The sequence below is a fragment of the Canis aureus genome, chromosome X (assembly GCF_053574225.1).
Source record: "Canis aureus isolate CA01 chromosome X, VMU_Caureus_v.1.0, whole genome shotgun sequence".
Taxonomy (NCBI): Eukaryota; Metazoa; Chordata; class Mammalia; order Carnivora; family Canidae; genus Canis; species Canis aureus.
Window position 1 is genome coordinate 71,908,870 of NC_135649.1, and position 16,099 is coordinate 71,924,968.

At 41.2% G+C, this 16,099-nt stretch overlaps 1 protein-coding gene and 1 pseudogene across 4 annotated transcripts in view; both read left to right on the top strand.

The window, feature by feature from the left end:
* Nucleotides 1-16,099, top strand: part of OPHN1 (oligophrenin 1) — a 587,085-nt gene that overhangs the window by 547,483 nt on the left and 23,503 nt on the right. For 3 of the 4 annotated variants that reach the window (XM_077888989.1, XM_077888990.1, XM_077888995.1), the window contains one exon: nt 12,793-14,744. The exons of the other annotated variant lie outside the window; for it this stretch is intronic. In XM_077888989.1, the coding sequence (XP_077745115.1) occupies nt 12,793-13,003 (211 nt within the window). In that variant the 3' untranslated portion in view covers nt 13,004-14,744. Of the gene's footprint in view, nt 1-12,792; nt 14,745-16,099 lie in introns of those variants that run through there. 4 annotated transcript variants of the gene reach the window in all.
* LOC144308992 (RNA-binding protein EWS pseudogene) lies at nt 560-2,203 on the top strand (annotated as a pseudogene).

Genomic DNA, 16,099 nt, shown 5'->3' on the forward strand with positions numbered 1-16,099 from the left:
AGGAGAATATAGGAAGTAACCTCTTTAATAAGCAATAGTAACTTCTTAATAGATAAGTCTCATGAGGCAAGGGAAACAAAAGCAAAAATAAATCTTGACATTTCATCAAGATAAAAAGCTTCTGCACAGCAAAGGGAACAATCAGCACAAGTAAAAGGCAGCATTAGAATTGGGAGAAGATATTTTCAAATGACACATGTGATAAAGGGTTAGTATCCAAAATCTATAAAGAACTTCTCAAATTCAACACCCAAAAACAAATAATCCAATTAAGAAATGGCCAGAAAATGTAAATATATATTTTTCCAAAACCAACATACAAATGGCTAACAGACATGGCAATGCTCAATATCATTCCTCATCAGGGAAATGCAAATCAAAACTACATTGAGACATCACCCTACACCTGTCAGAATGGCTAAAATGAACAACACAGGAAACAGCAAATGTTTTGGTGAGGATGTGGAGAAAGAGGAACCCTCTTGCACTCTTTGTGGGAATATAACTGGTAAAGACACTATGGAAAACAGTATGGAGGCTATTCAAAAAGTGAAAGATAGAGGGAAGGAGGAAAAATGGCATCCACGGATTATAGTACCTACAGCCAAGCTGCAGCCCAGCAGGGCTACAGTGCATACACCACCCAACCAACTCAAGGATATGCACAGACCACCCAGGCATATGGGCAGCAGAGTTATGGAACCTATGGACAGCCCACTGATGTCAGCTATACCCAGGCTCAGACCACTGCGACCTATGGGCAGACCGCCTATGCAACTTCTTATGGACAGCCTCCCGCTGGTTATACTACTCCAACTGCCCCCCAGGCATACAGTCAGCCTGTTCAGGGGTACAGCACTGGTGCTTATGATACCACCACTGCTACGGTCACTACCACCCAGGCCTCCTATGAAGCTCAGTCTGCATATGGCACTCAGCCTGCTTACCCAGCTTATGGGCAGCAGCCAGCAGCCACCGCACCTGCAAGACCACAGGATGGTAACAAACCTGCTGAGACTAGTCAACCTCAATCTAGCACAGGGGGTTACAACCAGCCCAGCCTAGGATATGGACAGAGTAACTACAGTTATCCCCAGGTACCTGGGAGCTACCCCATGCAGCCAGTCACAGCACCACCATCTTATCCTCCTACCAGCTACTCCTCTACACAGCCAACTAGTTATGATCAGAGCAGTTACTCTTAGCAGAACACCTATGGGCAGCCGAGCAGCTATGGACAGCAGAGTAGCTATGGTCAACAAAGCAGCTATGGGCAGCAGCTGCCCACTAGTTATCCCCCCCAAACTGGATCCTACAGCCAGGCTCCAAGTCAATATAGCCAACAGAGCAGCAGCTACGGGCAGCAGAGTTCATTCCAACAGGACCACCCCCGTAGCATGGGTGTTTATGGGCAGGAGTCTGGAGGATTTTCCAGACCAGGAGAGAACCGGAGCATGAGTGGCCCTGATAACCCGGGCAGGGGAAGAGGGGGATTTGATCGTGGAGACATGAGCAGAGGTGGGCGGGGAGGAGGACGCGGTGGAATGGGCGCTAGAGAGCGAGGTGGCTTCAATAAGCCTGGTGGACCCATGCATGAAGGACCAGATCTTGATCTAGGCCCACCTGTAGATCCAGATGAAGACTCTGACAACAGTGCAATTTATGTGCAAGGTTTAAATGACAATGTGACTCTAGATGATCTGGCTGACTTCTTTAAACAGTATGGAGTTGTTAAGATGAACAAAAGAACCGGACAACCCATGATCCATATCTACTTGGACAAGGAAACAGGAAAGCCCAAAGGTGATGCTACAGTATCCTATGAAGACCCACGAACTGCCAAGGCTGCTGTGGAGTGGTTTGATGGGAAAGATTTTCAAGGAAGCAAACTTAAGGTTTCTCTTGCTCAGAAGAAATCTCCGATGAACAGCATGTGGGGTGGTATGCCTCCCTGTGAGGGCAGAGGGATGCCACCGCCACTCCGTGGAGGTCCAGGGGGCCCAGGAGGTCCTGGGGGCCCCATGGTTCGCATGGGAGGCCGTGGAGGAGACAGAGGTGGCTTTCCCCCAAGAGGACCCCGGGGTTCCCGAGGGAACCCATCCGGAGGAGGAAACGTCCAGCACCGAGCTGGGGACTAGCAGTGCCCCACTCCGGGGTGTGGAAACCAGAACTTCGCCTGGAGAACAGAATGCAACCAGTGTAAGGCCCCGAAGCCTGAAGGCATCCTTCCACCACCCTTCCCGCCCCTGGGATATCTATCTATCTATCTATCTATCTATCTATCTATCTATCTATCTGAATATTATTAAGCCATAAAAATGAATGAAATGTTGTAACAACATGGATGGAACTAAAGAGTATTATGCTAAGTGAAATAAGTCAGAAAAAGACAAATACCATATGATTTCAGGGGAGGAGCAAGATGGCGGAAGAGTAGGGTCTCCAAATCACCTGTCTCCACCAAACTACCTAGAAAACCTTCAAATTATCCTGAAAATCTATGAATTCGGCCTGAGATTTAAAGAGAGACCAGCTGGAATGCTACAGTGAGGAGAGTTCGCGCATCTATCAAGGTAGGAAGACGGGGAAAAAGAAATAAAGGAACAAAGGCCTCCAAGGGGGAGGGGCCCCGCGAGGAGCCGGGCTGAGGCCGGGGCGAGTGTCCCCAGGACAGGAGAGCCCCGTCCCGGAGGAGCAGGAGCTGCACCGACCTTCCCGGGGGAAAGGAGCTCCAGAGAGTTGGAGCAGGACCCAGGAGGCAAGGATGCCCTCGGGCTCCCGGGGACAGTAACAGCAATTGCGCGCCCAGGAGAGTGCGTCGAGCTCCCTAAGGGCTGCAGCGCGCACGGCGGGACCCGGCGGGACACGGAGCAGCTGAAGGGGCTCGGGCGGCGGCTCCGCGGAGGGGGCTGCGCGGCCCCGGGAGCAGCTCGGAGGGGCTCGGGCAGAGGAAGAGGCTCCGTGCGGAGGGGGCTGCGCGGTTCCAGGAGCAGCTCGGAGGGGCTCGGGCGGCGGCTCCGCGGAGGGGGCTGCGCGGCCCGGGAGCGCGAATCCACCAGCGCAGGCTCCGGAGCACAGGGCGCCGGGACACAGCCCAGGATCCGGCCTCCCCCGGGACAGGCAGAGGCCGGGAGGGCCCAGGACAGCGAGGACGCTCCTGCCCCAGCTGAGCAGATCAGCGGCCCCGCCCCGGAGCCTCCAGGCCCTGCAGACGGAGTTCCTGCCGGAGCTGAATCCAGGTTTCCAGAACTGGCCCCGCCACTGGGGCTGTTCCTCCTGCGGCCTCACGGGGTAAACAACCCCCACTGAGCCCTGCACCAGGCAGGGGCACAGCAGCTCCCCCAACTGCTAACACCTGAAAATCAGCACGACAGGCCCCTCCCCCAGAACACCAGCTAGACTGACAACTTCCAGGAGAAGCCAAGGGACTTAAAGTACACAGAATCAGAAGATACTCCCCGGTGGTTCTTTTTTTGTTTGTTTGTTTTTGTTTTTGTTTTTGTTTTGTTTTGCTTTTTGATTTGTTTCCTTCCCCCACCCCCTTTTTTTCTCCTTTCTTTTTCTTTCTCTTTTTCTTCTTCTTTTTTTTTTCGTTTTTTTTTCTTCCCTTTTTTTTTTTCTCTTTCTCTTTTCTTTCCTTCTTTCTCTCCTCTTTTTCTCTTTTTCCCAATACAACTTGCTTTTGGCCACTCTGCACTGAGCAAAATGACTAGAAGGAAAACCTCACCTCAAAAGAAAGAATCAGAAACAGTCCTCTCTCCCACAGAGTTACAAAATCTGGATTACAATTCAATGTCAGAAAGCCAATTCAGAAGCACTATTATACACCTACTGGTGGCTCTAGAAAAAAGTATAAAGGACTCAAGAGACTTCATGACTGCAGAATTTAGAGCTAATCAGGCAGAAATTAAAAATCAATTGAATGAGATGCAATCCAAACTAGAAGTCCTAACGACGAGGGTTAACGAGGTGGAAGAACGAGTGAGTGACCTAGAAGACAAGTTGATAGCAAAGAGGGAAACTGAGGAAAAAAGAGACAAACAATTAAAAGACCATGAAGATAGATTAAGGGAAATAAACGACAGCCTGAGGAAGAAAAATCTACGTTTAATTGGGGTTCCCGAGGGCGCCGAAAGGGACAGAGGGCCAGAATATGTATTTGAACCAATTCTAGCTGAAAACTTTCCTAATCTGGGAAGGGAAACAGGCATTCAGATCCAGGAAATAGAGAGATCCCCCCCTAAAATCAATAAAAACCGTTCAACACCTCGACATTTAATAGTGAAGCTTGCAAATTCCAAAGATAAAGAGAAGATCCTTAAAGCAGCAAGAGACAAGAAATCCCTGACTTTTATGGGGAGGAGTATTAGGGTAACAGCAGACCTCTCCACAGAGACCTGGCAGGCCAGAAAGGGCTGGCAGGATATATTCAGGGTCCTAAATGAGAAGAACATGCAACCAAGAATACTTTATCCAGCAAGGCTCTCATTCAAAATGGAAGGATAGATAAAGAGCTTCCAAGACAGGCAGCAACTAAAAGAATATGTGACCTCCAAACCAGCTCTGCAAGAAATTTTAAGGGGGCCTCTTAAAATTCCCCTTTAAGAAGAAGTTCAGTGGAACAGTCCACAAAAACAAAGACTGAATAGATATCATGATGACACTAAACTCATATCTCTCAGTAGTAACTCTGAATGTGAACGGGCTTAATGACCCCATCAAAAGGCGCAGGGTTTCAGACTGGATAAAAAAGCAGGACCCATCTATTTGCTGTCTACAAGAGACTCATTTGAGACAGAAGGACACCTACAGCCTGAAAATAAAAGGTTGGAGAACCATTTACCATTCGAATGGTCCTCAAAAGAAAGCAGGGGTAGCCATCCTTATATCAGATAAACTAAAATTTACCCCAAAGACTGTAGTGAGAGATGAAGAGGGACACTATATCATACTTAAAGGATCTATTCAACAAGAGGACTTAACAATCCTCAATATATATGCTCCGAATGTGGGAGCTGCCAAATATATAAATCAATTATTAACCAAAGTGAAGAAATACTTAGATAATAATACACTTATACTTGGTGACTTCAATCTAGCTCTTTCTATACTCGATAGGTCTTCTAAGCAAAACATCTCCAAAGAAACGAGAGCTTTAAATGATACACTGGACCAGATGGATTTCACAGATATCTACAGAACTTTACATCCAAACTCAACTGAATACACATTCTTCTCAAGCGCACATGGAACTTTCTCCAGAATAGACCACATATTGGGTCACAAATCGGGTCTGAACCGATACCAAAAGATTGGGATTGTCCCCTGCATATTCTCGGACCATAATGCCTTGAAATTAGAACTAAATCACAACAAGAAGTTTGGAAGGACCTCAAACACATGGAGGTTAAGGACCATCCTGCTAAAAGATAAAAGGGTCAACCAGGAAATTAAGGAAGAATTAAAAAGATTCATGGAAACTAATGAGAATGAAGATACAACCGTTCAAAATCTTTGGGATGCAGCAAAAGCAGTCCTAAGGGGGAAATACATCGCAATACAAGCATCCATTCAAAAACTGGAAAGAACTCAAATACAAAAGCTAACCTTACACATAAAGGAGCTAGAGAAAAAACAGCAAATGGATCCTACACCCAAGAGAAGAAGGGAGTTAATAAAGATTCGAGCAGAACTCAACGAAATCGAGACCAGAAGAACTGTGGAACAGATCAACAGAACCAGGAGTTGGTTCTTTGAAAGAATTAATAAGATAGATAAACCATTAGCCAGCCTTATTAAAAAGAAGAGAGAGAAGACTCAAATTAATAAAATCATGAATGAGAAAGGAGAGATCACTACCAACACCAAGGAAATACAAACGATTTTAAAAACATATTATGAACAGCTATACGCCAATAAATTAGGCAATCTAGAAGAAATGGACGCATTCCTGGAAAGCCACAAACTACCAAAACTGGAACAGGAAGAAATAGAAAACCTGAACAGGCCAATAACCAGGGAGGAAATTGAAGCAGTCATCAAAAACCTCCCAAGACACAAGAGTCCAGGGCCAGATGGCTTCCCAGGGGAATTTTATCAAACTTTTAAAGAAGAAATCATACATATTCTCCTAAAGCTGTTTGGAAAGATAGAAAGAGATGGAGTACTTCCAAATTCGTTCTATGAAGCCAGCATCACCTTAATTCCAAAGCCAGACAAAGACCCCGCCAAAAAGGAGAATTACAGACCAATATCCCTGATGAACATGGATGCAAAAATTCTCAACAAGATACTGGCCAATAGGATCCAACAGTACATTAAGAAAATTATTCACCATGACCAAGTAGGATTTATCCCTGGGACACAAGGCTGGTTCAACACCCGTAAAACAATCAATGTGATTCATCATATCAGCAAGAGAAAAACCAAGAACCATATGATCCTCTCATTGGATGCAGAGAAAGCATTTGACAAAATACAGCATCCATTCCTGATCAAAACTCTTCAGAGTGTAGGGATAGAGGGAACATTCCTCGACATCTTAAAAGCCATCTATGAAAAGCCCACAGCAAATATCATTCTCAATGGGGAAGCACTGGGAGCCTTTCCCCTAAGATCAGGAACAAGACAGGGATGTCCACTCTCACCACTGCTATTCAACATAGTACTGGAAGTCCTAGCCTCAGCAATCAGACAACAAAAAGACATTAAAGGCATTCAAATTGGCAAAGAAGAAGTCAAACTCTCCCTCTTCGCCGATGACATGATACTCTACATAGAAAACCCAAAAGTCTCCACCCCAAGATTGCTAGAACTCATACAGCAATTCGGTAGCGTGGCAGGATACAAAATCAATGCCCAGAAGTCAGTGGCATTTCTATACACTAACAATGAGACTGAAGAAAGAGAAATTAAGGAGTCAATCCCATTTACAATTGCACCCAAAAGCATAAGATACCTAGGAATAAACCTCACCAAAGATGTAAAGGATCTATACCCTCAAAACTATAGAACACTTCTGAAAGAAATTGAGGAAGACACAAAGAGATGGAAAAATATTCCATGCTCATGGATTGGCAGAATTAATATTGTGAAAATGTCAATGTTACCCAGGGCAATATACACGTTTAATGCAATCCCTATCAAAATACCATGGACTTTCTTCAGAGAGTTAGAACAAATTATTTTAAGATTTGTGTGGAATCAGAAAAGACCCCGAATAGCCAGGGGAATTTTAAAAAAGAAAACCATATCTGGGGGCATCACAATGCCAGATTTCAGGTTGTACTACAAAGCTGTGGTCATCAAGACAGTGTGGTACTGGCACAAAAACAGACACATAGATCAGTGGAACAGAATAGAGAATCCAGAAGTGGACCCTGAACTTTATGGGCAACTAATATTCGATAAAGGAGGAAAGACTATCCATTGGAAGAAAGACAGTCTCTTCAATAAATGGTGCTGGGAAAATTGGACATCCACATGCAGAAGAATGAAACGAGACCACTCTCTTTCACCATACACAAAGATAAACTCAAAATGGATGAAAGATCTAAATGTGAGACAAGATTCCATCAAAATCCTAGAGAAGAACACAGGCAACACCCTTTTTGAACTCGGCCATAGTAACTTCTTGCAAGATACATCCACGAAGGCAAAAGAAACAAAAGCAAAAATGAACTATTGGGACTTCATCAAGATAAGAAGCTTTTGCACAGCAAAGGATACAGTCAACAAAACTCAAAGACAACCTACAGAATGGGAGAAGATATTTGCAAATGACATATCAGATAAAGGGCTAGTTTCCAAGATCTATAAAGAACTTATTAAACTCAACACCCAAGAAACAAACAATCCAATCATGAAATGGGCAAAAGACATGAAGAGAAATCTCACAGAGGAAGACATAGACATGGCCAACATGCATATGAGAAAATGCTCTGCATCACTTGCCATCAGGGAAATACAAATGAAAACTACAATGAGATACCACCTCACACCAGTGAGAATGGGGAAAATTAACAAGGCAGGAAACAACAAATGTTGGAGAGGATGCGGAGAAAAGGGAACCCTCTTACACTGTTGGTGGGAATGTGAACTGGTGCAGCCACTCTGGAAAACTGTGTGGAGGTTCCTCAAACAGTTAAAAATATACCTGCCCTACCACCCAGCAATTGCACTGTTGGGGATTTACCCCAAAGATACAAATGCAATGAAACGCCGGGACACCTGCACCCCGATGTTTCTAGCAGCAATGGCCACGATAGCCAAACTGTGGAAGGAGCCTCGGTGTCCAACGAAAGATGAATGGATAAAGAAGATGTGGTTTATGTATACAATGGAATATTACTCAGCTATTAGAAATGACAAATACCCAGCATTTGCTTCAACGTGGATGGAACTGGAGGGTATTATGCTGAGTGAAGTAAGTCAGTCGGAGAAGGACAAACATTATATGTTCTCATTCATTTGGGGAATATAAATAATAGTGAAAGGGAAAATAAGGGAAGGGAGAAGAAATGTGTGGGAAATATCAGAAAGGGAGACAGAACGTAAAGACTGCTAACTCTGGGAAACGAACTAGGGGTGGTAGAAGGGGAGGAGGGCGGGGGGTGGGAGTGAATGGTGACGGGCACTGGGTGTTATTCTGTATGTTAGTAAATTGAACACCAATAAAAAAAAATACCATATGATTTCACTCATATGTGGAATTTAAGATCAAAACTGAAGAACATAGTGGAAAATTAAAAAGAGTGGTGAACCAGAGAGCAGACTCAACTATGGAGAACAACTTGCATGTTACTGGAGGGGAGGTGGGCAGAGGAAATGTGTTAAATGGGTGGTGGTATTAAGGAGGGCACTTATGTGATGAGCACTGGGTGTTGTATGTAAGTGATGAATCACTAAATGCTACACCTGAAATTAATATTACAATGTATGTAAACTGAAATTTAAATAAAAACTTGAAACTACAAAAAAATAACGTCTATTTTCTTCGAGGTTAATATTGCTATGCCAGCTTTCTTTTGCTTCTATCTGCCTGGTAAATATTTTTCCATACCTTCACTTTCAAACAGTTTGTGTTTGTAGGACTGAAGTAAATGTCTTGTAGGTATCTATCTATCTATATATGGTTCTTCCTTTTTTATACATTTAGTCACTCTAAGTCTTTTGATCAAGGTATTTTGTCCATTTGCCTTCAGAGTAATTACTGATAGGTAGGTACTTATTGCCATTTTGTTACTTGTTTTACAGTTGTTTTTATAGTTCTTCTCTATTTCTTTCTTCTCTTGCTCTCTTCTATTGTGTTTTGATAGCTTTCTTTTGTAATATACTTGTATTCATTTCCCTTTATTTTGTGTGTATATATTACAGATCTTTGATTTGTGGTTACTATTAGGCTTATTATAACATCTTATGTATATAGCAGTCTATATTAAGTTGATGGTCACTTAAATTTGAACTCACTCTAAAAGTACTATATCAGGGCACTTGGGCAACTCTGTCAGTTAAGTGTCTGCCTTCAGCTCTGGTCATGATCCCAAGGTCATAGGATTGAGCTCTGCATTTGGCTCCCTGCTCATTAAGGAGTCTGCCTCTCCCCCGGTCCCTCCCCCTGCTCATGCTCTCTGTCAAATAAATGAATAAATAAATAAAATCTCTAAAAAATAATTGATTTCAGTTCTTTTGTGCTTTAAACTCTACTGGTTTTATAAGTGATTAATCTACCATATTTATTATGTTTGTATGTACCTGTGTAATTTTTTCCTATCTTAATTTTTTTCTCTTGATTATAGCCTTCTCCTTTCCCCCAAATAATTCTTTACAACATTTCTCATCAGACCGGTTTAGTGGTGATAACCTCCTTTAACTTGTGTTTGTCTGAGAAACTCTTATATTATCTCTCATATTCTGAATGATATCCCTGCTGGTTGTTGACTTTTTTCCTTTTAGGACTTTGAATATATCATGCCACTCCCTTCTGACTTGGAATGTTTCTGCTGAAATATTAGCTGTTAGTCTTATGGGGTTTCCCCTTGTATGTAACATATTTCTTTTTTCTTGCTGCTTTTAAAATTCAATCTTTGTAAAAAAAAATTCAATCTTTGTGACTACTTTTTGCCATTTTAATTACTATGTGTGGCCCCCCCTTAGGCTAATTGCAGTGGAGCATCTCTGTACCTCCTGAATCTGGATGTCTATTTCCTTCCCCAGATTAGGTAGGGTTTCAGATATTATTTATTCACATAAATTCTCTGCCCCTTTTCTCTCTTTATTTTCTGGGATCCTTATAAAGCAAATTTTATGCATGATGATGTCACTGACATCATCTTACCTTATTCTTAACTTTTTATTATTCTTTTCTTTTTCCGTTCATCTTGGTTACTTTCCCTTACTCTGTTCTCCAGCTCATTGACCCATTCTTCTGCCTTTTCTAATCTGCAATTGAATTCCTCTAGTCTATTTTTTAATTTAAATTCAATTTGACCACATATAGTACATCATTAGTTTCAGATACAGTTTTCAATAATTCATCAGTTGTGTATAACACCCATTGCTCATCACATCACATGCCATTCTTAATGCCCATCACCCAGTTACCATATTCACACCCACCTCCCCTTCAGTAACCCTCAGTATGTTTCCCAGAGTTAAGAGTCCCTCGTGGTTTGTCTTTCTCTCTGATTATTCCCCATTCAGATTCCCCTCCTTTCCTTATAGTCCCTTGCATTATTTCTTATATTCTGCATATGAGTGAAACCATATGATAATTGTCTTCCTCTAATTGACTTATTTCACTTAGTATAATACCCTCCAGTTCTATCCATGTCAAAATAAATGATAGATATTCATCCTTTCTTTTTTTAATAATAAATTTATTTTTTATTGGTGTTCACTTTGCCAACATACAGAATAACACCCAGTGCTCATCCCGTCAAGTGCCCCCCTCAGTGCCCGCCACCCAGTCACCCCCAACCCCCACCCTACTCCCCTTCCACCACCCCTAGTTCGCTTCCCAGAGTTAGTAGTCTTCCATGTTCTGTCTCCCTTTCGGATATTTCCTACCCATTTCTTCTCCCTTCCCCTCTATTCCCTTTCACTATTATTTATATTCCCCAAATGAATGAGACCATATAATGTTTGTCGATATTCATCCTTTCTGATGGCTAAGTAATATTCCATTGTATATACACAGCACATCTTCTTTATCCATTCATCTGTCAAAGGACATCTTGGCTCTGTCTACAATTTGGCTATTGTGGACATTGCTGCTATAAACATTGGGGTGTAGGTGCCCCTTCATTTCACCACATCTGTACCTTTGGGGTAAATATCCAATGGAGCAATTGCTGGGTCATAGGGTTGCTCTATTTTTAACTTCTTGAGGAATCTCCACAGTTTTCCAGAGTGGCTGCACCAGCTTGCATTCCCACCAACAATATAAGAGAATTTCCCCTTCTCCACATCTTTACCAACTTGTGTTGTTTCCTGTCTTGTTGATTTGGATCATTCTAACTGGTATAGAGTGGTATCTTGTGGTTTTGATTTGTATTTCCCTGATGACAAGTGATGTGGAGCATTTTTTCATGTGTCTGTTGGCCATTTGTATGTCTTCCTTGGAGAAATGCCTGTTCATGTCTTCTGCCCATTTCTTGAGTAGATTTTTTGTTTTCAGGGTTTTGAGTTTGATATGTTTTTTATAGATCTCGGACATTAGCCCTTTATCTGAAATTTCATTTACAAATATCTTCTCCCATTCTTCAGGTTGCCTTTTAGTTTTGTTGACTATTTCCTTTGCTCTGAAAAAGCTTTTTATCTCGATGAAGTCCCAATAGTTCATTTTTGCTTTTGTTTCCCTTAACTTTAGAGATGTGTCTTGTGAGAAGCTGCTGTGACAGAGCTCAAAAAAGTTGTTGCCTGTGTTCTTCTCTAGGATTTTGATGGATTCTTGTTTCACATTTAGGTCTTTCATTCATTTTGAGTTTATCTTTGTGTATGGTGTAAGAGAATAGAATTTTTTGTTATTGAGTTCTTCACTTTTGATTGGTTCTTTTTAAAATTTTCTGTCTCTTTGTTGTAGGCCTCACTGAAACTCTCCACTCTTTTCTCAAGTCCATTTATGGCCATTACTTTGAATTTCCTATCAGGAATGTTGCATATATCTGTTTCATTTAGCTCTTCTGCTGTGGTTTTATACTGTTCATTCATTTTGGACGTATTCCTCTGTCTCCCTATTTTGTCTGTCTCTGTTTCTATGTATTAGGAAGTTCAGTTTTATCTCCTGATCTTGCAAGTAGTGTCCTTATGAAGACAAGGTCCCGTTATGCCCTTTAGCACAATGTTCCCTGTTCACCTGAACCAGGGACTTCAGGAGAGTCTCCTATTTATTTTGTGGGAGTCCAAATATTGTGGCTGAGTCTCACTTGCTTTCAGTCCAGTTGGCTGCAATGGCCCACTTTGCTATTGTGGGCAGAATCTTGTCCCTTTGATATTAAGGGACCTGTCTGGGTTTTCCATGGGCTTGTAGTTGTGTCAGACCAAATGCTTGCCCTGAGCCTGGTTTTCAGGCCTGTGGTTGCACCTAACTGCAAGGCTCTCTCCCTGTATCATCCCCTGAGAGATTTTTGTTTGTGGATGGGGCTGACAGATCAGAGACCTGTCTGCAGTCAGTCTGCTGTGGCTACAGACACACTGATTGTCAGGGCACTCTCTGTACATTTCTGGCTGTAAGTTTTGCCTGTCGGGACTGCATTCAATCTGGTATGTCTTATTATCTTTCCTTCTCCCCAGGGAAGAAGTGACTTTGGAGTTATGCCAGTCCCTGCTGGGGCTACTTGGAGGATGGAAGGCGACAGGAGCTTCTTTGGACAGACTGCTGCCTAGTGAGGCAGTTTGGATGGTGCAGATCCACAGGACTATGTGGCAGTGGGGTGCACAATGTTACGAAGATAGATGGAGGGTGTTCACACTGATTCCCTCAGTGTCTAGTTATCTAGGCTGAGGAAAGGGGGAGAGAAACAGCATCTGTCAGCTCTTTTTTTTCTTGGAGAGTTCTCCAAAACATCCCTGCCCCTCCAGCACATGTCCTGAGATTAGTAAATAGATCTTCATGCCAGGCACTTTTCAAAGTGCTGCTTGTATGCTCTATCTCAATGAGATAGTTTGTTATGCTGTTTCTTTAAAGGTGGGGATTCAGTTTCCTATCACTCAATTGCTCATGCCAAAAGACCTGGGAATAATTTATATGCCTCTTTCTCTCTCATTCAACACTCCAGTGCATCAGTAAGTCTTGTCATTTCTACATGCAAAATATATCAAAAACTATGCACTCTCTTCTCTCCATGACGATCACTTAGGACTAAGCCACCAGTTTCTCTCACCTGGACTATTTTTTTTTCACCTCGACTATTTTAATATCCTTTTAATTGATCTCCATATTTCCTCTCATCTCATTTTATAATAAATTTATCACATGAATACCAGACTGATCTTTTTAAGATGTGAATCAGATCATACTACAGCCCTGCTATAATTGGTTTCACATTTTACTTAACACCCAAATCCTTAATATGCCCTACAAATCTCTGCATTATCACCCAAGATGACTTTTCCAGCTCATCTCATGATGGTATATTTCCCCTCCATGCTCACACTCCTCCAGGTACTTTGGCTTATTTTCTTTTCCTCAAGCATATCACTCTCCCTTCTGTCTCAGCGCCTTAGTACATACTTTTTTTGGACTTGGACAATGTCTCTCCATTTCTATGCATGGGCTATTGTCTTATCTTTCAGATCTAGCTATCTAGTTAAATGTTAATACCTTAGAAAATTTTGCCTTGAGTCCCTAAACTAAGCCAGACAATTTCCCTGTTATGATCTATTATCCCATTCTTTACTCTTACATAATAGTATTGTTCATATTCCACAATTATGCATTTATTTTATGATTATTTAAGAGCTGTCTTCCCCAAGTGCTGTGAGGAAGGCTCTACTCACCAATGAAAATGACACTCCCAGAAAGTTTCTTCAGGCTCTCCTTCAATTCTTTGCTTCTTACATAATCTCCAAAGTCTTTGCTTTCTATTCCTACAAAAAACAGATCTAGCTTATACTATCTACTCATCTCTGCCCCTGCCAAATAATTATGGAACAGAACATCCACAATTACTTTGAGTCTCATAATTGCCAGCAGCCCTGTCTCAGTTACCAGATGGGTGAGATAGGACTCTTGGATTTTGAAAATTCAATAATCAGAGCTTTAAATGTGACCCTAAATAAACTATAACATGCAGTCATTTGTCAATTATCAATGAAGAAATTAAATCAAATGTGGTGTGCTGCTATGAATTTCTTACTAATGACTAGTCCCATAATCTGTACCTCAGCTTGCCTCTACAGTTCTCTACTCATTGGAAGTATGGTATAATGGTTAAGTGTATGGTATTTGAAGTCAGACTGCCTTTTTTTTCTTTGTTTTATTGTTAATTGAAGTATAGCATACATATAGAAAGGCATAAAAATCATGTGTACAGATTACTGAATTTCACAAAATGAATGCATCTATGCAACAACACTCAGATCAAGAGACAGAACATTACCAGCATCCTAGAAGGACCATTCCTCCAACTCCCTTATAGTAACTGCACACCTGACCAGTGGAAACCATTCCACTAAACTCACTTCTAATACAATTGGTTAGTGTTGCCTGTTTTTTTTAATTTACATAAATGGAATCATTTCTACTCTTTTGTCTAGCTTCTTTTTCTCAATGTAATGTTTGTGATATTCAACCATATTGCTCTAATAGTTGTAGTTATTTTCACTTTCACTGCTTTATTATTTCATTGTGTGAATGTACAACAATTTTTTAAAGATTTTATTTATTTATTCATGAGAGACACACAGAGAGAGGCAGAGACATAGGCAGAGGCAGAAGCAGGCTTCATGCAGGAAGCCTGATGTGGGACTCGATTCTGGGACCCTGGGATCACCCTGTTTTTTTTCGGGGGGGGGAATCACCCCTTGAGCCTAAGGCAAATGCTTAAGCACTGAGCCATCCAGGTGTCCCAACAATTTATTTATCTAGATCATTCTTCTATCCATGGCCATTAAGTAGTTTCTAATTATTGACAATTATGAAGAGTGCTGCTATAAACATTTCTATACATGCCTTCTAGTGAACATATCATTTCTGATGAGTATATGCCTAGGAATGTAATGGATGGGTCATTGTGTGTGCATAAATTCAGTTTTTGTAATGTTGCCAAACATTTTTCCAAAGTAGTTGTACCATTTAGTATTTCCATCAGCAGTGTGTATTTTAGTTACTCTAAATCCTCATCAAAACTTGGGGCTTTTGTATTTTTATTCTAAGCATTCTGGTTATTGTGGAGATATCTCATTATGGTTTGCTTCTGTATTTCCCTGATGACTAATAATGTTAAGCACTTTTTCTATATATTTATTGGCCATTTGTATATCTGTTTTTCTAAAGAGCCTATTAGAGCCTTTTACTTATTTTTCTATTGGGCTGTCTATTTTCTCATTAATTTGTAGGGGATATATCTATATTTATATCTATATCAATATCTGGATATACATCCATTGTCAAATATATGCATTGAAACATCTCTCTCTAATCTGTGGCTAGTGTACTTTTCTTCTTTCTTATTTATGTCTTTTGATGAACAGGAGTCCTTAATCTTACTATACTCTTTTTAAATGATTAAGACTTTATGTATACTGTTTAAAAAAGTAATCTGTCTCTTCTGACATGGCCAGGGTTTGAATACTGGCTTCACCACTTTTTAACCTATAGACTTTGGGGAAATTACTTAAACTCTTTAGCGATTAGTTTTTATCATTAGAAAATTGCTTCAGGAGGTAATGCATATGAAATAGTTTAACACCATACTAGCCATATAGCAAGTAATTAATGAATGTTTATTATTATTTTTTAGATTATATTTTCTTTTAGTATTTATAATGTGGAAGTTCATAGACTTTTGGGTGCATATATATCTTAAATATCAAGGTCTTCTTTACTTACATTGCATAATAATTTTATACACCAGACTGTTACCACTATAGGTAATAT